Genomic DNA, 23,201 nt, shown 5'->3' with positions numbered 1-23,201 from the left:
AGATGTCACCATTGCCACTGGAAGAACAATGTTAGACCCTTGCTATATACCTTATATATTCATTAATGCCAAGGAATGAATATTTTTTATTTTGCACTGCTAAGAATCAAACCCAGCAGTCTTGGCACATGCTAGACAGGTGCTCTGTTAGAGGCTACACCACTAGTCTGCTGTAGGGTGTGTGTGTGTGTGTGTGTGTGTGTGTGTGTGTGTGTGTGTGTGTGTGTGTGTGTGTGTGTGTTAGTATCTACCACCCATGTAGAGGCCCAAGATCATTTTCTTCCCTTGCTCTTCATCTTATTTCCAGTTTTGAGATAGTCTCTTACTGAACCTGACCAGTGAGCCCCAGGGCTTCTCCTGGCTCTGTTTTCTATCACTGGGATGACAGGGGTGTGATGAAGCCAGAGTAGTATAGGAAACATGTTACCCACTACACCATCTCTCTAGCCCACAAACCTGAGGGGTTTTTTGTTTGTTTTTTTTTATATATATTTTTTAAGGCATTAATTTTTTATTTATATAAGTTCATTGTCACTATATTCAGATGCACCAGATCTCATTACAGATGGTTGTGAGCCACCATGTGGTTGCTGGGATTTGAACTCAGGACCTCTGGAAGAGCAGTCAGTGCTCTTAACTGCTGAGCCATCTCTCCAGCCTAAAACCTGGGGTTTTTAACATTAAATAGCAAACTAGAAGAAAATCCAGAGAAGTATTTTCTAATATAAACTCAGAAGGGAAAGTTTGACACAAAATACAGTGACAAGAATTGAAATAGATACATTTGATTACATTTAAATTAGACAGCTAGACATGGTACTACACAACCTGTAGTCCAACATTCACCTGGATTACATAGTTTAAATTGACAAAAACAAAACAAAAAAAAAACCCCCACAAATTTCACAGCCAGGAATGGAGGTACACGCCTTTAAACTTAGCACTCAGGAGGCAGAGGCAGGCAGATCTCTCTGACTTCAAGGACAGCATGGTCTACAGAGTGAATTCCAGCATAGCCAGAGCTACATAAAGAGATAAGGACTAAAAACAAAAGACCCACCAACAAAACAAAACAAAAACCTGCCAAATTTCTGCGTGTTCAAATCTTCATTAAAGGCTGGGTAGAAGTTTAACTCGTCCCTGAAAGACCCATCTCTTCTAATAGATAAGAGTTTATAGTAGAAAACTATCACAATTCTAGGTTCAGAAAGACTATTGGAATGTATTTTAACAATATGATAAGGTTTTTTTTTTCTTTTTTCTATTTTTCAGAGCTGGGGACCGAGCCCAGGGCCTTGCACTTGCTAGGCAAGCGCTCTACCACTGAGCTAAATCCCCAGCCCATGATAAGGTTTTTTATTCCATTTATAAAAACGTTTCTTCTCCTGATGGTAGAGTTAGAGTGAGTATTTCCTAGCTCTTAGTACATTTGTGGATAGTGGGGGGTGGGGGGGTCAAGGTTCCTGATTCCAGTATGAGGGTGATGTAAGATGATCAGGTAGATGGGACTATTCAGTTGTGAATGTTAACTTTTGGGCCCAGCATCCACATTTGTGGAAAGTAAACCTGTCAGATACAGTGTGAATGTGAGTGGATCCATATCTGTTGTGCGAAGTAAGTCTAAATGGATTTAAATTGGAGTTGGTTAAATGACTGATGGCAGAATTTACAAGGGGTAAGGGTGACTTTGCTGCTGCATCACTAAAAAACCCACCCACCACAGCACAGGTGATTGCTTCCAAAGCTACAGCCCTGGACTCTGAACAACTTTTCAGGCTGCTCTAATAGTCCAACAGCGTCCTCTCTTAAAGGCCAAATCTGTCAGAAACTCCTTGGGAAGCCCTTGTTTACTGCTTCTAAAAGCTGGGGGAGATGGCTTTGCAATCTCTTCCGGAAGGGCTGTTTCTATTCTGCTAAACCATTCTTAACCTGTGGGTCCCGACCCCCTTCTTGGGGTCAAAAAACCTTTTTTTTTTTTTTTTTTTGGTTCTTTTTTTTGGAGCTGGGGACCGAACCCAGGGTAAAAAACCCTTTTATAGGGGTCACCTAAGACCATCCTGCATATCAGACACTTATGTTATGATTCAAAATAGTAGCAAAATTACAGTTATGAAGTAGCAACGAAAATAATTTATGGTTGTGGGTCACTACAACATGAGGAACTGTATTCAAGGGTCACATGCAACATTAGAAAGGTTGAAAACCACTTCGCTAGACAATGATAGGTAAGAATTGATTTCCCAGATGTGAAGTGGAAACTTAGGGTTTCTTTGGAAAGTCAGTTTTGTTAGATATTTTTTTTGCTGGAGCAAACGTGAAAAGGTGTTTTCCTGAAGCAGACACAGGTGAAAGGATGTTTTGCTAAAGCAAGCATGTGAAAGGACACGTGAAGAAGAATTCTTCACTAACTACACACATGTATTGGTTCACCTTACATTGCATAACTGAGCTCCATTTGACATGACTCCATATAGAGATACATACCAAAAAAGTTATGGTGGTGTTCTGGTGGCTTCCTGAGACTCAGACCAATTGGCAGAGTGATATCATCTGATGCAGACTCGTGTGGAATTTTGCTAAGACAGACTCATGTGCTGAGGCAAGACCCATGAAGAACACGTGATATTTGGAGGGTATAAATAGGACTCAACAGACAGTGACGGAGGCTGGCTTGCATAGCTAGCCTTGCAATTCATCTTTGATAATCTTTACTTCATTGAGAGAGCACAGAAGAGAACTTCTGGTGTTCCTGTTGGTCCTGGTGCTCCTGCTGATTCGTTCCGATTTGGCAGCCTAGCTGTTTCTGCTAGGTCATGCTACTGCTGCTGATTCATGTTTGGTATCCCAACACTACTGAACTGGACTGCTGGTGTATTCGTGAAGTATTTGTGAGTGGATTGACACTCACAAATGTCAAATGACACTCACAATTGACAAAGCAGACTGGATTTGCTCCAAAGAACAATTTCTAAACAGGTCCTCTTCCCCTGTATCCTAATAACCTTCTGGTGGGTGATAGGCTAGAAGGAAGGTTAAAGCATCTAAGAACCCGTATTAAAAGTAAGACTTGGGAAAAAGCCAAGCTCACACAGATGTGCCTCAAATAAAAGCAAAGTAGCATGCAGAGTCCTCCTACCACTGGAGTGACCTTGGGGATTGGGAAGTACAAGCCAGCCTTACGCTAGGAGACAGTGCTAAAGAAATTTCACCACAACTTTTTAAAAAATTTTTAATTAATTAAATTAATTAATTAATTTTGGGGGACTGAGTCTCACTGAGTCACTTGACCACCCTAAAAGTGGACTGTAGACCAGGCTGCCTCCCAAGTACTAGGATTGAAGGCGTGCAATGCCATACTTGGCTCAGATCTTTAAAAAAAAGAACACAGACTTTATTGTCATATGACTATAACACCAAGGCCACAAAACAATATTAATAAATATTTCAGACTATACATCCAGCAGAAGATACCTTTTTTGTTTATTTTGTTTTTGTTGTAGTTTTTTCTTTCGAGACAGGGTTTCTTTGTCTGGATGCAGAGAAACTCACTCTGTAGAAGACCAGGCTTGGTTCCCCCTGCCTCTGCCTTTCAAGTGCTGCTAGTAAAGATGTGCCCTGACTCCTCCAGCACCACTAGTGTGCAAAAGATACCTTTAAGAAAATATCATTGCCATCTCAACTTCTCAGTTTGGGGTTTTGTTTTTCAAGACATGGTTTCTCTTTGTTGCCCTGGCTGTCTTGGAACTCTGTAGACTAGGCTAGTCTCGAATTGAGAGAACCATCTGCCTCTTCTACCAAGTGCTGGGATTAAAAGTGTGTACCACCACACCCAGACAGTATCAAACTTCTGTCTCTGACCATTTTTGTCTTTGACTATTTCCAGTTGGAAACACATTGTAGCAGAGTAATATTATCAGGTCTTTAATATTTAAGTTTGTAGCTCTGTTTGTTACATTGTTAAAATATAGGTGAAAGGTCAAAGTTGCTGCTTGGGGTGTTTGGTCTTCCATCTTCGGGCAGGTGGTGTAGCTCAGCGGTAGGAAACTTGTGAGAGCTAGTGTCCTACTCTAGCAACACAAAATAATACAGTGATGTATTATGTAGTGATGTGTAATATAGTGACGGTGATAGTAATTACAGTGTCACAGCTCTGAATGTCACAGTATCCTGGCAGTCCTGAACCACAGAATATCACAAAGTCCCACTGCATAACAAACCTCATTCAAGAGATTTATTGAAAGAGACACAAAATGGTGGCTGCCTCTGCTAAGGGGAGAAGCAGCAGGAAATTGAGCAAAAGACAGGTTTATATAGGGTTGTGGGGTGAGAAGTTTTCTAGGGTGAAGACTGGTACAATTTCAAGCCAAGCCTAGGGATTGGTGGAACTTTGTGCTCAGGGATTGGTGGGTTTGGGGGCTCAGGGATGGTGGGTTTTTAGAAGGTTTTTGCTCAGAGCTTTTACCGTACAGTAATAAAAACCTGTTTGGTCCTGCTCATTTGCCTCTTGCCTTGTAATACCTGATCAGAGTCTATCTGAGCGTTTTAATGTGACATGGCAGGACTCCTAACTGTTTTGTTTAAACCAGTTCCTGCTGAAGTTTTCTTTATCTGCCCAACTGCTTTGCCCAGCAAAGGATCTTATGTCCTCCAGATACTCCTAGAATCAGACTGTCAGCAAGCCCTTAGATGGTTGAACTCAAGGTTTCAAATAATCTGGCCTTTCTGGCATAATTCTTGGCATGCCAGAAGAGGGCGTCAGATTACACAATAGATAATTGTGAGCCACCATGCAGTTGTTGGGAATTAAAATCAGGACCTCAAGAAGAGCAGGCAGTGCTCTTAACCATGGAGCCATCTCTCCAGCCCTATTGTTGGTGTTTTGTTTTGTTTTTAGACAGGCTTCCTCTATATAGCCCTATCTGTCCTGTAACTCATACAGACCAGTCTGTCTGTGCCTCTGAGTGCTGGGACTAAAGGTGTGTGCCAGTACACACCTTTGTTTGAGAAAATATATAATACCTCTGTAGACAATTTTGCCTTACCAGTTATATTGAAGCTTCTCAACTGTCAACAAGAAAGGCAAACTAGATCTCCTGTAGGGGGCTTTTTCTCCTTATATCATCCCCTTATATTTTTCTGTCTATCTGTTCTGCTTCAATAGTCCACAAACATGTGGTAAGCACTCATTGAATATATGAAGTGCAGTGATTCTCATTGATTACTTATTTGCCATCAGTACATTCTTTCCAAACTTTAATTATTGCTGTCAGACTCGTGAACAGTACCAGTAGATGATGCAACAGGCAAACTAGGCACTGGCCGGCTCCCAGAAAGTGCATATGGGGTTCCTGGGACCGTGGAAAGGGGGTCAGGCTTCTTCCATAGATTCACTCCCCTTTCAGACTGTTTATTCAGAGCACAGAGCAATCATCGTTCCCACATTCAGACTGTTATCCTGCCAGCCCCACCACTGACTCTTGGTTCCTTCTGAATGCTTTTTGTGGCTCACATTCAAGTTCTGACTGAATAACTGTCAGTGCCTTGTCTCTTTGCCTTCCTTACAGAGGAATGTTTGCTGGGGGATTGAAGGAAATGGAGCAGGAAGAGGTCTTGATCCATGGTGTGTCTTACAATGCCATGTGCCAGATCCTGCACTTCATATACACTTCTGAGCTAGAGCTGAGCCTCAGCAATGTGCAGGAGACCCTGGTTGCTGCCTGCCAACTTCAGGTGAGAGCTGCCTGGTCAATCAAGAAGACTCAGACCTGTGGGGGGCTTCACCAGAGACCTGTGGTGACTGCTGGTGTGAGGTAGCTCAAGAGGGCAGGAATGCCAAGTCATAAGGGACATGATGGAACAGAGAGGGCACCTTGCTGTCGAGCCTTGGGAACTGAAGCAGAGTGCCCCCAAATTCCCTGCCTGCCCTCTTCTTCTGCCCTTGACTCTTTTCTACTTAAGAAAAAATGATTTGTTTATGTGTATGAGCATTTTGCCTGTATGTACATATGTATGCCATGTCAGAAGAGGGCATCGGATCTAATGGAACTGGAGATATGAGTGGTTGTGAGCCACCATGTGTGTGCTGGGATTTGAACTAGGTCTTCTTCAGGAGTAACACGTACTTTAACTGTGAAACCATCTCCTCACCCTTGCCCCCGGTTTTAAGTTTATTTAAGTTTACCCTAGGTGTAGGGTATTTTGCCTGTATGCTTGTCTGGGTGTCTCGTGTGTATCGTGCCTGTGGAGGTCAGGAGAAGGTGTTGGGTCCCCTGAGACTGGAGCTGCAGATGGTTGTGATCTGCTATGTAGTTGTTGGGAGTCAAACCCAGAGTCTTCTGTTGCAGCCAGTGCTCTTAACCACCTGGCCCCACTCTAGCCCCACTTTGCTTCAGCTTTTGAGATAATCTCACTATGGCCCAGTCTGGCCTAGAGTGTATGTAGTTTAGGATGCCTAATCTCATGGCAGGCCTGCCTTACCCTCCAGAGTGCTGGGGTCACAGGCATGAACCAATGCTCTTAGCTTGTCCTTTCCTTCTTTGCTGCTTCCTTCCTCTGGCCTGGTTTCCCTGTATGGAAAAAAAACACAAGCTGTCCAACCTGAGGTTCGTGTTTGTGATGGTCTTGTGTTCTGTGATGTCCCGTGCCCTGCACTACCCACAAGTTTTTCCTGCCCACCAGTTGTGTTTGCCCACTTTCTTCTTTCTTATTTTTATAAACAGTCTTACTGTATTACACACAGACCTTAAATTCACAATCTGGCCTCAGCCACCTGAGTACCTGGTCCCATACACATGTGCATGGTCCCCTTTCTCTTTTCTTTATTTTTATTTTTTGTATGTTTTATGCTTGTATGTATGTATGTATGTGAACATGTATGCCTGGTTCTGGCAGAGACAAGAAGAAAATGATCTGGTACTGGGGCTACAAATGTTACTAGTTTCCATATGGTAGTGAAAACCAAGCCCAGGTCCTTTGTAAGAACAGTAACTAATCTAATTCGTTTAGGTTTATTTTATAGGTGTGAGTGTTTTGCCTATACCATATGTGTGCTCGTACTTAAAGACATCAGATAGATCCTCTAGAGTTGGAGTTAGGGATGGTTGTGAACCCATGTGGGTCCTGGGAACCGAACTTAGGTTCTCTTGCAGACAAATACTCATATAAATAATATCTTTAAACATTCTTTTTAAATATATAAATACATACTCTTAGGTTTCTTTCATTTTGTTTCCTTAAATAAAAAGTTCAAAGCTAACTTTTAGGGAAAGCAGCTATAAGGAGTGGGAAAGACAAGGAGGAAGAACCATGGTGGTTCCCTCCAGCTAAGAGCCAGGAGGTCTATGGGAGCAGCAGGGCAGGAGGGCCCCAGTAAGCTGCCTAGGATATAGGCTCAGCTACTCTAGAGCTGAAGGGGCAGAGAGTGGCCAATGAAGCAACCCCATCTCCCCACCTGGGTTGAGCAAAGAAGTTAGAGAGAGGCCCTACAGCTTCTTCAAGGAGGACACAATGCTCAGTCCCACAGAGGGCCTGTGAGTGGGAAGGGGAGGCTGGGTCCCATTGGGTAAGCTAATATCAAACCGGCAAGGTGAGGGGGGATGTTCCCCTACCAATTGCAATGACAGGCCCATCAGGAAGGAGGGGAAGCGAGGGAGGGCATTTCTGCAACAGTCTGAACTTGTGTTGGTGTGTCAAGTTTTACCTGATAGAACGTAGTGGAATCTGCAAATCAAGTTTGGCCATTGCAGCTGGTAGTTTGCCACCATTTGCTACATCCACCAGTACCTTCACGGTGCCCCTAGAGACGTGGGTCTGAATCCTAGCCAAACCGGCCTTGTTGGCTTGCTCAGGAAAGGATGTTCCATTCTGAGGCTGTCTGCTTGGGGATCCTGTACCAGATGAGCCTCAGCCGTATCTGTTTGGGATTCCACACTGCAGGAGATCTTGGTGCAAGGGGATGGGTTATTTCTAGGGTGGCACTGCTCGTTCTCACTCAGGGCCCTGCTTTGTCTTCAAAGCTCAGGCCCTTGGCAGAAGTAGTATTTTAGGGAAAAGATGAAGACTAGAAGAGCTGGCTAGGGAGTTAAACAATGGCAAAGGAAGATGTCCAGGAACCACAGAGAACCTGGAGAGTTTGGTAATGGGGCATGCATTTCTCTGCTTGGGTAGGTGTCTATTCAGCCTGCACTATATTGTCTGGCAAGTGAGCATCAGTTTTCTTTTTTTTTTTTAATTCTAAACATTAATATACTTCAAATATTAGCAGAATTTCTCTGTATATAGTTGTTAATTTGTTGGTGATAGTAGTTGAATCAGATCAGTTGAATCTTGCAGTTCCCTCAGAGAACCGGTTCTAGGGCTCCCTGTGGATATCAGAGTTCAAAGGTCTGTAGGCCTTCTGTAAAGTGGAGTATCCATTGATGTGTAACATACCTACATGCTCCTTGTATGCCTTTGATCATCTCAAGATTGCTGTATCAATTAAATGCTGCACAAATAATTGTTATACTGTCCTGTATAAACGGATGAAGTGAAGCTGGGTATGGAGGAATACACCTTTAATCCTAGCACTTGGGAGGCAGAGATATGTGGGATCTATGACTTCAAGGCCAGCCTGGTCTGCAGAGTAAGTTCCAGGACACACAGGGCTACATAGTAAGACACTATCTCAAAAAATAAAAACAACAGAACTGGGGTTGGGGATTTAGCTCAGTGGTAGAGCGCTTGCCTAGCTAGCGCAAGGCCCTGGGTTCTGTCCCCAGCTCTGAAAAAAAGAAAAGAAAAAAAACAACAACAACAGAACTGGTGTGGCAATGCGCATTTGTCATCTAAGCACTCCCGTCCAAGGTGGAGGCAGGGGAAATCATCTACATAGTTAGTGTTGAGTGTTGGGCTAGGCTGATGGACAAAGTGAGTTCGAGGACAGCTTGAACTCAACATAGCAAGACTTTATCTCAAAACAAAAATGTGTGTATATTTTTCTATTTTTGGTGAGAGTCCAAAATCTTGTTTTTCTAAAAAATATATTAGATGTAGTGGTATGTGGGTTTTTTTGTTTTTTTTTGTTTTTTAAAGATTTATTCATTTATTATATATAAGTACACTGTAGCTGTCTTCAGATGCACCAGAAGAGGGCATCAGATCCCATTACAGATGGTTGTGGGCCACCATGTGGTTGCTGGGAATTGAACTCAGGACCTCTGGAAGAGCAGTCAGTGCTCTTAACCACTGAGCCATCTCTCCAGCCCCGTGGTATGTGTTTTTAATCCCAACACTTGGGAGGCTAAGACAAGCTACTGTGAGTTTGAGGCCAGCTTGAGCTACTCAGTAAGATCTTATTTAAAAGTAAAAGACTTTAGCTGTACCTAGTTTACTATGCAGGAAGTTATCTTTTTGTCTTTGCTTTGTCCTGCTTTGCCTGACAAGTGCCAGGTGTCTTTGAGTAGCCTTCAGGGCTCTGTTGCCTGATTCTTGGCTTCCTCCTTTCTCAGTGCCTTTATGGCCTGCCTTCCCTCCCTCCCGCCAGTGCTGTGCAGCTAGGCACAGGTACTGCTGCCACCTGGGAATCTTGTACCCACTGGAATAGAGTGGGTTTCTCAGCCCAGGCCGAGGCCACAGGATGGGTTCACAGCTTTTCAAGAAATATGAGTCTGGGTCTTAGTGTTGGTGCTGGTGAATGTCTGGAGAACCTTGCTGACAGTTCTGTGTGTAGTATTAAGTGGCAGTGGCGGGGCCTGATCTGCAGTTCCAACTGATGTGGTTTTTTTCAGAGAATTTGACAGAAAGAGCCATGTGTACTGTTGGTTGCAGCACTTTGGCTCTTGTAGAGAGTGCCAGTGGCCACAGGTTCCTTCCAAGCAGTCTGTGACATATCCTACTTCCTTTGCACTCAGACTTTCGCTCTAAAAGCAGGTGGTATATATCAGAAAGCCTGTCTGCTGAGTGGTGCTTGTGCTCGTCCTCAGCCTGTTTCTTCCCACTTCACCCTTGTTCTGTAAATGGAGATCGAGGCTCTGAGGGGTTAAGAACATGCCCTGTATTACCACAGCAGGTTTTAAACTAAACCTGCAGGAAGTTCCAATTTTCTATCAGAAAAAGTTGGGGATGGTTGAGGAAAGATTCCACCTTGCTTTCCCCAGTCCCAGAAGGCCAGCTTCGGGGACAGCCATTTCCGCATGCCTTACTTCTGCTGTCATCCTGCCCTTTATACCTGAATGCAGTCCTGCAGCTCAGACTTGAGTGGGTATCCTTCTTTTTACAGATACCAGAAATTATCCACTTTTGCTGTGATTTCCTCATGTCATGGGTCGATGAGGAGAACATCCTTGATGTTTACCGGCTGGCAGAGCTCTTTGACTTGAACCGTCTGACCCAACAGCTAGATACCTACATCCTCAAAAACTTTGTGGCCTTCTCAAGAACTGACAAGTACCGCCAGCTTCCCTTGGAGAAGGTCTACTCTCTCCTCAGCAGCAATCGCCTGGAGGTTTCCTGTGAGACTGAAGTGTATGAAGGGGCCCTGCTCTACCATTACTCCATGGAACAGGTGCAGGCTGACCAGATCTCACTGCATGAACCCCCCAAGCTCCTAGAGACTGTGCGTTTTCCCCTGATGGAAGCTGAGGTCCTCCAGCGGCTGCACGACAAGCTTGGTCCTAGCCCACTGAGGGACACAGTGGCCAGTGCCCTTATGTACCACCGGAATGAGAGCCTGCAGCCCAGCCTTCAGGGCCCACACACAGAGCTTCGCTCAGACTTCCAGTGTGTTGTGGGCTTTGGGGGCATTCACTCCACACCATCTACAATCCTCAGTGACCAGGCCAAGTACCTGAATCCCCTTCTGGGAGAGTGGAAACACTTCACTGCCTCTCTAGCGCCCCGAATGTCCAACCAGGGCATTGCAGTGCTCAACAACTTCGTGTACTTAATTGGAGGGGACAATAATGTCCAAGGATTCCGAGCTGAGTCCCGATGCTGGAGGTATGAAAGGGCACTTGTCATCATTGCCTTTATCCTTAGGCAGCTCCAGGTGCGGGAGTTGTGGGTTTTACATGAGTGTTAACAGCTTTTCTGGGCTATCCCTGTGTCATGTAATGGAGTCCAGATGAATCCAGACAAAGTGGACCACAGTGAAATAAGGAAAAGGGCTCAGATTGCTTTCTCGCCCCCTGACCTGCTGTCCAGAAACTCAGTCACCCTGAAGCACAGCCACCTATCCTTGCTGTCTGCAGAAGGTCACTGGCTGCCTGTGCTCAGGGAGCATGCCTTATTCAGTAAGGGGCTGGGGCAGTGGCTCCTGCCATCTTCAGTCTGCCTCTTCAGTGTCCTTTTTTCAACGTCTCTGCTCTTTTTCTCCATATTGCCAGCCAGGATGTCTCTCAGATGCTGCCTGCTGGAGCCCACATCTGAGTACAGAGAGTGGGAAGGACCAGTAAGCATCATTGAGCCTTCACTAAGTTCCCCGTGGGCCTGTAGTCGGATGAGTATGTACTCAATAAATACTCTGGGAGGAGGCAGTTTTTCTTGAGGGAGTTTTGTGAACTGATTTGATCTGCAGGTTGCTTCTAGCTGTGGTCCCAGAGATCCATTTCTTTGGACAGAACAAGAGACATTAGTTTAAGTCTCCAGCTACCAATGGATTTTAAGGGGCCTTTTCTCTTCATTATACCTTGGTGTATGTGGGAACCCCTGCCATCCCCGGTGCCTACTACAAGCTAAGATGATGTTTTTAGAGAGCAGCTCTGAGCTGAGTGCCGATGTAATTCACTTTGACATGCAAGCTGTGTTTTTGGCTGTAAGGGTAAGGCTGGATTCTGCTCTGGCCCTGCCACATGAATCAAGAAAGCACAGTGACACTGACCAAGAAGAAAGCAGGCATTTCTTGGTCATTTCTGTTCTCTTGGCCCTAGGAAGCAGTCATCTTCGGTAAACTGATGAGACTTAAACCTACCTATAATACATAACGGTTAGATGGTTGGGATTGCAGAGTTCAGAAAGAAGGAAATGACTCACTTCCCTTCTAACTGAATCCTGTCTTCAGTGAACATGGATGAATTTGCGTTCCCTCAGGTCAAGCCTGCAAGCTTCTTTCTTGCAGGGCTCTGCCTCTAGCTGTGGGATTAGGTTCAGACTGCCCTGCCTTAGCTATTCAGAGCTACAAAGCAGACCTCTCCAAAGCACTGACAGCTGGGAGCTGAAGTTGGAGCATGGCAGGTGGGATCAAAGGAACAGGAATTTACAAGGTTGCTGTGGCAAGGACCAGGCCCTGCGTGCCAGCTGACTAGGGTGTCTGTCATCTCTGCCAAATGAAAACTTCATTTACTTCCTAGTCATCTCAAGCCTTACAAAGCTAGGGTTACGGCTCAGTGTTTAATGTTTCCCTAGCTTGAGTAAGTAAGGCCCTGATTCCACCCCAGCACTGTGTGTTTTTGTTTTTGTTTTTGGTCAAACTCACTAGCTGAGTAGTGAGGATGATCTTAAAATCCATGGCCATTCTGTCTTCACCTCCCGATTGCTGGGAAGTGGCTGAATCCCTAAAATAGATTTTTCTGAGTTTGTTTCTTTTCTGTATTCATAGTTTACCAGATTTAAAATCTATAAGCTCTTAGAATGTAAGAAAACATTATTTTATAGTAGATAGAGTATTGCAATCTGAGGACATACTGCTTAGCAAATATGTTCTAGAACTCTGATGTTGAACCTGTAAGAAATGGTCCTGTGAAGCAAATTGATTTGCCTTTGTTTCCACTAGTTCTTTTATTTTCTTTCTTTGAATTCATATATACAAAGTGTTTTGGCCTCATATCACTACTATGAAATATCTAAAGTAACTAGTTGATAAATAGAAAACATTTATTTACTGCATACTTTGAGAAGTTTAAAGTCCAACCAAGACCATGCAATTTATGCAGTATACCCTCTGGTTTGTCCTATGTTCCTATGTGAGGGTAGATGGCAGCGGAGGGAGCACTGAACCTATAGTCACATTGTGGTCCAGGAAACAGGAGGGAGAGCAGAGTTACACAGTGTTGTTTAAAGACAGGGTAAGAGAGAGAGAGAGAGAGAGAGAGAGAGAGAGAGAGAGAGAGAGAGAGAGAGAGAGAGAGAGAGAGAAAGAAAGTGGGGTAGTAGTGGTGTCCTCCTTTAATCCTGGCATTCAGGAGGCAATGGCAGGTAGAGCTCAGAGTTTGAGGCCAGCCTGATCTACAGAGTGAGTTCTAGGACAGGCAGGCTTACACCAAGAGGGTGGTAGGGTGTTCTTATTTTGCATTCCTGGCTGGCCCAGAACTCTATAGACCAGGTTGGCTTTGAACTTGGAGCAGTGCTCTGCCTCCACTTCCCTGGTGCTACAATAAGAGAGGTATGTGCAGCTGTAATAGGTTTCACTATCTCTTGGGTGTGTTTTCCAGTGATCCAAGCAGGTCTAGAGTACCTCCCCAAACGGTCACTTTGAGGATCAGGTTTATCTTATGGTTACTATTGCCGTGATGAAACACCATATACAAAAACACATTGGGGAAGACAGGGTTTAATTCACTCACATTTCCATATCACAGTTCATCATCAAAAGCAGTGAACGAAGGAATTCCAACCGAGCAGGAACCTTGAGGCAGGAAGTGATTTAGAGGCCTTGGAGCATTGCTGCTTACTAGCTTGCCTTCTATGGTTTTCTCAGCCTGAGTTACAGAAGCCAGGACAACCAGTCCAGGGGCAACCGCATGCACAATGAGCTGGGTCCTCCCACAGCCTCATCTTGTGAAGGTGGTTTGGGTTTTTTGTTTTGTTTTGTTTTGTTTTTCCAGTTGAGGCTTCCTCTCTGCTCTCTGATGACTCTACATAAAAACTAGGCAGCACAAGGCCTTTATAAACAGACCTTTGGAGGTGTCCATCTAAACTATGGGAGTTACCCATGCCACTCTGTACTTTTTTCATAGCTGTAGCTGAATAAATTAAAGTAGTATTTTGGGTTTTTCTCTTAAGGATTTCCATGTGCCTTAAAAATTCTAATAGACTTTAAAACACTAATAGTTGAGCCTATCATCCCTGTCGTTTAAGAGGCTGAGGCAGGAAGGTTACCAGTTCAAGATCTGCCTGGCCTACTGAATGAGTTAAGATCTAGCCTGGGCAACTTAGTCAGACACTGCCACAAGAAGTGAAAAGAAGTCTGGAAGCCAAATTTGGTGGTTCTTACCTTTAATCATAGTCCTAGGAGACAGAGACAGGCAGATATCAGTGAGTTTACTTCAAACAAAGGGAGAATGGTGGGCTGGGGTGATAAAGCTTAGTAATAGAACTCTTTAACTCCTGGTTCTTCAGTGTATACTCCTCACACCACCACAGTAATGGAAATACAGAAGAAAAAACAACTTGCTAAATTTGACAAAGACCTAGAACATGTTTGAACATAGATTTTACCTCTCGATTTATAGTAGTTTGGCAATTCAAATGTGTGGGTTAAAATTACTATCTTAGAAAACTTTGGCTGCTATAACAAATACCACAGAGTAGGTGGCTTAACTACCAAACACCTGTTTCTCATAATCTTTTTTTTTTTTTTTTTTTTTTCGGAGCTGGGGACTGAACCCAGGGCCTTGCGCTTCCTAGGTAAGCGCTCTACCACTGAGTGAAATCCCCAACCCCTGTTTCTCATAATCTTGGTTCTGGAATATCATCTTATTAAGTCTGGTGAGGACCTTTTCTTGCTGTGTCCTCACATAGTAGAGAGACTATCTCATCTCCTCCTTTTCCCTTCTCTTCCCTCTTTCCTCCCTCTTTCCTTCCTCCCTCCTCTTCCTCCTCTCTCCTCTCCACTCCTCCTCCCTCTTTCCTCCTTCCTTCCTTCCTCCCTCCCTCTTCCTTCTCCCTCCTCCCTCCTTCCTTCCTTCCTTCCTTCTTCCCTCCCTCCCTCCCTCCCTCTTCCTCGTCCTCCTCCTTTTTTTTTAGTGGTTTTAAAGACAGAGTTTCTCTGTGTGGCCCTGGCTGTCCTGGAACTCGCTCTATAAACCAGCCTGGTTTTGAACTCAGTGCTGGGATTAAAGGTGTGTGTCACCACTGTCTGGCTTTTAATCTCTTAATAGACTTAATCCTGTCTTAGGCTCCATCCCTAAGGCCTGAGTAAATCCGAGAGCATTGTCAGGGATTTCACAGGGGTGGTTTTTGGAACACAGGCATTCAGTCCACAGCAGTGTTAGCTGAATTATAGGTAATATTGAATTTTGGGCTGGAGAGATAGCTTAGTCTGTAAAGAGCTTGCTTTCCAATCATGAGGATCATTCAGATTCCTGGTGCCCATATAAAAGCCAGATATGGTGGTGCCCATCTGTACTCCAGTACGTGGCAGGGGTAGAAACGGGAGGGTCCTGAAGGCCTGCTGGCCAGCCAGTGAAGCCAAAACTGAGCTCCAGGTTTGATGAGAGACTCTATTTCAAAATATAAGGTAGAAAGTGGTATAAGAAGATATCAATATTGACTTTTGTCCTCTACAGGCACATATAGGAACATATCAGCACACACAAAAACGTTTTTATAAAACATCCTCTTAGTGTGTCCATCAGAGTTCTCTACTTCCACCATGATGATGCCAGGGATAGAATTCACATCATCAGGCTTGGCAGAAAGCAGCCTTATTCACTGAACCATTTTATCAGACCCGTGTGGTACACACCTGTGATTCTAATATTTGGGAGGAGACAGGAGGGTCGAGTTACATAGGGAGTACAAGGCCAGACTGGGTTTCATGAGACCCTGTATAAAAACAAAGAAACAAAAACCCAAGAGGCCAGTGATATGGCTCAGTAGGTAAAGGCACTTGCCTCATACTGGCAATTTGTATTCAATCCCTGAAACCTGTACAAAGGTTTAGAATAGACAAAGATGTCCTCTGACCTTACATGCCATGGTATCCGCGTTGTCTGTCTGTCTGTCTGTCTCTCTCTCTCTCTCTCTCTCTCTCTCTCTCTCCCCCCCCACCCATGAACACGCGCGCGCGCGCGCGCGCGCGCACACACACACACACACACACACACAAATAAACTAGAAAATGACTCCACTAAAGAGCAGCATGGTCAGCTGAACGTGGCCATTTATATCTGTGATCCTGGTGCTGGGAAGGCTAAGGCAGGAGGATTGGTAGTTAGAGGCCTGCCGGTCTACTTAGCAAACTTAAGGCCAGCCTTAGTTAATGTAACAAGGCCTTGTGTGGGGTGGGGAGGAAGAGATCAGATACAGATAGGTAAAAGAATAAAATCTATAAACCTATAGTTTCAGGGAATATGTGTTTGTGTTTTCTTAAGCCTGAAACCACAAGGTCCAAAGAATTTCAGCCTAAGAAACTGAGGTTGAAGGTCAGAGAGAATCAGGTGGGAAACTCCAGAGTCTTGTTTTGCTGTGGTAGGGGAAATGGCTTCTGACCTGGCTGAACTTAAAACCAGGGAGGAGGGGAATGCACATACATAAAGAAGGTCAGTGTGCAGGAAAGGCAGGGGGTGTCCCCATTTAACCAGATGGCAAGTTTCTCAGCCTGCCAGGATAACGTCATGAGACCCTGTTTCAGCATTTTGGAAAGGTAGGACTAGAGAGATGACTCAGCTCTTTCAAAGGTCCTGGGTTTGGTTCCCAGCACCCATATGCTGGCTCACAACCTTTTATAATGGGAGCTGATGCCCTGCTCTGTCTCATACTTTTCTCTGTCATGCAGGCATACATACAAAAAGAACATTCCTATACATAAAATATATAAGTGAATATTTTTTTTAAATTAAGGAAAAAGGAGGGCTAGGAATATAACTTGTTAGTAGAACACTTGCCTAACATCTGGTGGCCATTGTCTCAGTCCCTAGAGTGTCAAAGGAAAAAAGAATGAGGATAGTCTTAGGTTGTAGAGGGAGTTACATGTGGGCTCAGATGTCTGGGCGTCAGAATATAAGCATGCATGGGTTTTGCTGGTGGGTTTGCTGGGAACAGGAGGACAAGGGGAATTCAAGACTCTATTAAGAATAGGTAAGTGAACAGCCACATAGATCTAAAATACAGTAGAGGCCATAGAAGACAGTTGGTATGCTGGATGACTGAGAGCACCTGGGTGTGGATTGTTCAGTGGATAGAGACATGGGGAAAGGGAGGGAGGGCAACAGTGACAGGACTGGCTCTGTGCAAGGCTAGATGATTCTTGTTACTTAAGGGTTAGACTTTTTTTTAAACAGTTGTCAGGGAAACAAAGCTGTGCCTTAAGGATACTATATTTTTTCTGTGAGTGACATAATGTGGCCTGATATCAGAAAAGTAAGCTATAGCAACAGTGCTTGAAAGTTGCACTCTCAGCAAGGGGTTAACAAGTGAATGCTTCTCCTTTCCTGCCTCAGACTCTCTTTTTCCTATGTCCCTCTTATCTGGACTGTTCTTCATTGTGATTACCCCCAGCTTAGCCTCAGCCTAGCCGCCTTCCTGGTCTTGTACAGAGTCCTCTGGCTTCATGTAGTCAGCCTCATTTTTTTTCTTTAGTGGGTTGCATTTCCTTTAGTGGGGTCCCTGGAATGTAAGGATCCTGACCTCTGGTAACCAAAGTTCAAGGTGAGAGTTGACATTCCACTTTGGCAAGGATACCCTGAGGGGGTAGGGGTGAAGACAACTTCCCTAGCTGTTTCCAAGCAGGGAACAGTGTAGTTATTTCAGATGTATGAGAGGGCTTAGAGGAACCTATTACTATCAGTAAGAACAAGGATGTGATGGTGCACAAGGTGACCTTTGTAGACCTCACATGATAGTGTTGGGAGAGGCTGGTGTACCCATCTGGACGAAATGCTGTAATTTTGGCCTTCCTGTACCCAGGTGAGAGGAAGGTGGTCCTAGAAACACCTGTGGGTAGCCTGTGATGGACATTTGGGGAGGTACAAATCCTAGAGAGGCTGTACCTGAAAGGGGTGTTCCTGGCTACATTTCCAAGCCACTTTGTGAGTACACTGTGTTCCAGACGTCTGCAGACATGGCTCTGGGTCAGCAAGTCCTAATGGCCAGGATGAAGGATGTTCAGACCAGGCAAATGGGGGGTAGGAAGTGTAGACCTGAAAGGGAAGTAGCTTTCCTAGTCACTGACATACTGTCCTTATGTCCTCCAAAGGTATGACCCAAGACACAATCGCTGGTTCCAGATCCAGTCCTTGCAGCAGGAACATGCAGACTTGTGCGTGTGTGTAGTGGGGAAGTACATCTACGCTGTGGCAGGCCGTGACTACCACAATAACCTGAGTGCTGTGGAGCGCTATGACCCTGCCACCAACTCCTGGGAATATGTGGCCCCACTCAAGAAGGAGGTAAGGAAGCCCTACCACAGGAGCCTTCCCAATTCCTTCCATGGATCATACTCAGACCCAGGTGTCGAGGCTGGTCCTGGAACCAGGTCAGGGAAGTCAGGCGTGGTAAGTGGATTCTGTATGGAGTGTTGTGGGCCTGTCAGGAGGCCTTGCATTAAGCATTCAGACTCACTCGCAGACCAGTGCCCCTCGGGAGTCCCCTGTGTTGAGACTGCCATTCGCTTTGTTCCTTTACTTCCATAGAACGATTTCCAAATATATCAAAATAAAGGGACTTTAAGAGGCTGAAGGGCAGCCTGATTCATAGGTGTTTACACAGACTCTCCTACAGAAAACAGCCATAGGACTTTCCAGAGGCCACAACATACTTTAGGGGCTCCATTTTTATCAAAGACAATAAAAATCATGTACATATAGCATAGTAGTAGTACCTTGGCTTAGTCTAGTTCAGGGATCTTTAAGGTTATGTACATTATACAAACATAATACTTTATGGATAATTCTTATTCTTTTGTGGTTCTGAGGTACTTTGGCCTATCTCCAAACCCCTTGGCATGTGGAATCTCATGGCAAGAAGTAGGTCTTGTTGGCATCAGCTCTGAAGCTTAAGACTCTGAGGGAAGGTGTGTGGATCTGTTTGATGTACTTGCTCCAGACTGATACCTTAGGGATCCCTGGGCCCAGAATCAGGATAGTAGAGTGGGCATACATTCAAACTCTGCCCTTGTTAGGGGCCTGGGCAGGAGCTCTGGCCTTGGGACTTTTTCTACTACCTGCCATTGCTTTCCCTCTCACTCTTCCTCAAACCCTTGGAGATTAAGACTGACCTCAATGGATTGGGATTGGGATCTTCTGCACAAGTCATGGACAGTAGATCTAATTCTTGCCATCCTTTCTATAGGCCCCTAGCCATGCCAAGGCCTTGCTCTTTGCAGGAAGGAAGCTCTGCCCTACTTGTGGAAAAAGGAACAGATTTTACATGGAAAATATCTGAGATCTCTTGACAACTGATGGTTCTTTCCAGGAGTTTAAAAGGCTCCTGGACTCTCTGAGGCTGTAAAGTTGCAATTCGTCATCTTGGCCACAGAAGAGCTGCCTTGAACCTCACTGTCTCAGTCAGGGTTCTGTTCCTGCACAAACATAACCAAGAAGCAAGTTGGGGAGGAAAGGGTTTATTCAGCTCACACTCCCAGCCCAGGGATGGCACCGCCCACAATGGGCTGGGTCCTCCCCCCTGATCACTAATGAGAAAATGCCTTACAGCTGGGTCTCATGGAGGCGTTTTCTCAATTGAAGCTCCTTTCTCAGTGATAACTCCATCTTGTGTCAAGTTGACACACAAAGCCAGCCAGTACAATTGACACCTTGTCAACTTGACACTCAAACACATCACTATTAAGCCTCAACCTTTACTTTCTTATTCATCCCCAAGATCTAAATAACTTTAAGAGTTCCACAATCTTTACATATTAAAGATCAATCCCTTTAAAATATCCAAAAATTTTTTTTCTTTTTTTCAGAGCTGGGGACCGAACCCAGGGCTTGCACTTGCTAGGCAAGTGCTCTACCACTGAGCTAAATCCCCAACCCCCTCAATATCTTTTAAAATTCAAAATCTCTTTTAACTGTGGACTCCACTAAAATTCTTTCTTCAAGAGGGAAATATATCAGGGCACAGTCACAATCAAAAACAAAATCAAACTCTTTAACTGTCCAATATCTGGGATCCACTCATGATCTTCTGGGCTTCCAAAGCGTGGGTGACTTCTCCAGATGCCTGTACCACTGCTGCTGCTGCTCTTGGTGACCATCTCATGGTACTGGCATCTCCAACTGCTGGCTTCAACTGCAACCAGGCTTTACCAATAGCCTCTCACAGGCTCTCTTCCTGGTGCCAAACCTCAACTCCTTTGCATGACCCCTTCAGTCCTGGGCATCAATTGCAACTGTACCTTCACCAGTGGCCTCCCATGACCTCTCACAGTGCCGTGCCTCAGCTGCTCTTCATGACCCCTTCATGCCTTCAAAACCAGTACCACCTGGGTGACTCTTACACACTACCAAGCCCAGCTGCCAACACGAGGTACAACTGTGGCTGCTTCTGGAACACAGCTTCTCTGTGCTCTCAGAAACACTTCCCAGGAGATTTCACCTCAATGATGCTGTTCTCTTCTTAATCACCGCTAATTTCTTAGCTCCAGCTGACAGCATCAATAGCCCCAGTAATGCAAAGGTTTTGCTTTAGTGGTTCTGGGATCTTGTTAATCACGGCTGATTCTTTAGCCCCAGCTAACCAGAACCACAGAATCTTCACAATCAAAACAGCAACGGCCCTAAAAAGAGTCTTTAATCTTCCCTCCAAAAGTTCACAAGCCAGGCCTCCATCTTCTGCACTGTTCTCAACATTATCTTCCAGTCTCCTACAGAGCATCCCAGAGAGCTCTTCTAGCTCAAAGTTCCAAGTCCTTCCACAGTCCTCCCCAAAATATGATCAGGTTATCACAGGAATACCCCATTCCTGGTAGCAATTTATCTTAGCGTTTCTATTCCTCCACAAACATCATGACCAAGAAGCAAATTGGGGATGAAAGGGATTATTCAGCTTACACTTCCACATTGCTGTTCATCACCAAAGAGGTCAGAACTGGAACTCAAGGAAGCAGGAGCTGATGCAGAGGCCATGGAGGGATGTTAGTTACTGGCTTGCATCCTCTGGCTTGCTCAGCTTGCTCTCTTGTAGAACCGAAGACCACCAGCCCAGGGACAGCACTGCCCACAATAGTCTGGGTCCTCCCCCCTTGAACACTAGTTGAGAAAATGCCTTACAGCTGGGTCTCATGGAGGCATTTCCTCAACTAAGGCTCCTTTCTCTGTGATAACTCTGTCTTGCGTCAGGTTGACACACAGAACCAGCCAGTACACTCACTCACCTTACTTTGGCATCTAGTAGTTACCTTCCTTTTTTCATGCATGTAGTAGTCATCTCCTCCACTATTAACCAACTATTGTGTACTAATCATGGAGATTAGTGGTTGCCCTGTCACCATGCAGTGGTGACTTATTAATAACCCAGAAATCATTAATTAGTTACAGTTCATTCAATAAGTTGATGAAAGAAATAAAGGCTGAAATGTCCTGGCAGACTCTTGAAGGGTTAAGTGGAGATGTATTATTTGGGACTGTCTGTCTGAGTAAGGGTCAGAGCAAGGCCTGAAAAAAAAATAGCTAACTGTTTTCATTAGACAAAGGACATCCCGGGAGGTTCGTAGTCTGTTTTGAGAGGGACAAACCTGGAGACCCCTTGTGAAGAGCTGAAAGGTTAAAGAGCCTAGAAAAGGAATAAGGAGGGCTGTGCTGAGACCTGTGTTAGTGTAGGGCTGGGCCAGACTTGTGGAGATGGAGGGAAATGGAGGGCTAAGAGTGGTTTAGAGGTCACTCAAAGTGGTTTATAGACTGAAATGTAAAACTAGATCTTTTAGACAGATGAATCTAAACAGGAGCCTGACGTAACACATGCCTGTAATCTCAGCACTAGGAGAATACAGGAGGGTCGCAGCAGATCAGGCTGCTTTTAGGTCAGCCCGGTCTACATGGTGACTTCTAGAACTACTTAGCAAGACTCTGTTTTAACCAAAAGGACAAAACAAAATAAAGACAGAAGAAAATGGTCAGGATGCAGACTAGGTGACTTTTCAGACTTAATGTCAAACACATCAGACATGAAAAAGAAAAACTAATAAATTGGATCTTTTCAAAATCAACTCTTGCTGGTAAAAGACCCTCTGTTTTGTTTTTTGAATATTTGTTTATTTATTTTATGTACTGTCTCTGTCTTCAGACTCACCAGAAGAGGGCATCAGATCCCATTGCAGATGGCTGTGAGCCACTATGTGGTTGCTGGGAATTGAACTCAGGACCTCTGGAAGAGCCGATCTTAACTGCTGAGCCATCTCTCAAATTGAAAGACCTCTTTGTTGAAAGTGCAGTTAATTATTTGTTTGTGTGGCAGAGGTACCTGTCAATGTCAGAGGGCAACTTCAGGAGTTAGTTCTCTCCTTCCAACATTTGCATCCTAGGCATCAAACTAGGGTCCTTGGGGTGGGCAGCACATGCTTTTAGGAAGAGAGCCAGCTCTCAAGCTCCACCCCCAATTTTTAAAAATAGGAATTTATAAAAGAAAGTAGCAGAAAATAGATGCAAACCACATGTCTGAGCCTTAGTATTGAGGAAGGCAAGACAAGTGTTGGCATGTGTACCTTTAATCACACATGTGAAGCTACTCTGTGTAGAAGAGAGACTGGGGGGGGGGCAAGAAAGAAGAAAGTGGGAGGGAACACAAGGGTAAAGCGATTTCTCTGAGAAGACAGATGACAAACGAGCGCAAAAGAAAATCGCATTGTTTGCCACAGGCAACCACACAAAGCCCGCTGAGTGCTGCCTCTCAGGGCAGTGGAGGAAATAGCCGCTCTGCCAAATGTTGTTGGCCATGCCACGCAGGGTGCTGGTGTCACTTAGGCTTTGCCCATGAGCAGGTAAATTAGTGTGCTTTCTAGAAGAGCACAGTGTCTTCCAGCTGCTATGCTACTCAGTGCTTCCGTCCTGAGGATCTGTCCTGGAGAAATGAAGACTTTGCCACAGATACTAATAGCCACCTTTTTGCATAATATCCAGAAACTGAATAAATGAGATGTCCTCTAACAGGTTAATGGCTAAATAAACTGTGGTAGAGTCACAGCAAGAAAAAAGAACCAGGGCTGGAGAGATGGCTCAGTGGTTATGAGCACTGACTGCTCTTCCAGAGGTCCTGAGTTCAAGTCCCAGCAACCATATGGTGGCTCACAACCATCTGCAATGGGATCTGATGCCCTCTTCTGATGCATTTGAAGGCAACTACAG

The 23,201-nt window shown here is 44.8% G+C and overlaps 1 protein-coding gene across 5 annotated transcripts in view; it reads left to right on the top strand.

Annotated features, from left to right (window-relative positions):
* Positions 1-23,201, top strand: part of Klhl22 (kelch-like family member 22) — a 40,912-nt gene that overhangs the window by 10,322 nt on the left and 7,389 nt on the right. For 4 of the 5 annotated variants that reach the window (XM_063270457.1, XM_006248700.5, XM_006248699.5 and 1 more), the window contains exons 3-5: positions 5,565-5,730; positions 10,259-10,977; positions 18,113-18,305. In XM_063270457.1, the coding sequence (XP_063126527.1) occupies positions 5,565-5,730; positions 10,259-10,977; positions 18,113-18,305 (1,078 nt within the window). The remainder of the gene's footprint in view (positions 1-5,564; positions 5,731-10,258; positions 10,978-18,112; positions 18,306-23,201) is intronic. The other variant, XM_063270458.1, reaches the window with a different exon arrangement.

This window comes from Rattus norvegicus, chromosome 11, assembly GCF_036323735.1.
Source record: "Rattus norvegicus strain BN/NHsdMcwi chromosome 11, GRCr8, whole genome shotgun sequence".
NCBI lineage: Eukaryota > Metazoa > Chordata > Mammalia > Rodentia > Muridae > Rattus > Rattus norvegicus.
The sequence above is the reverse complement of the archived record's forward strand: the minus strand, read 5'-3'. Positions and strand labels throughout refer to the sequence as shown.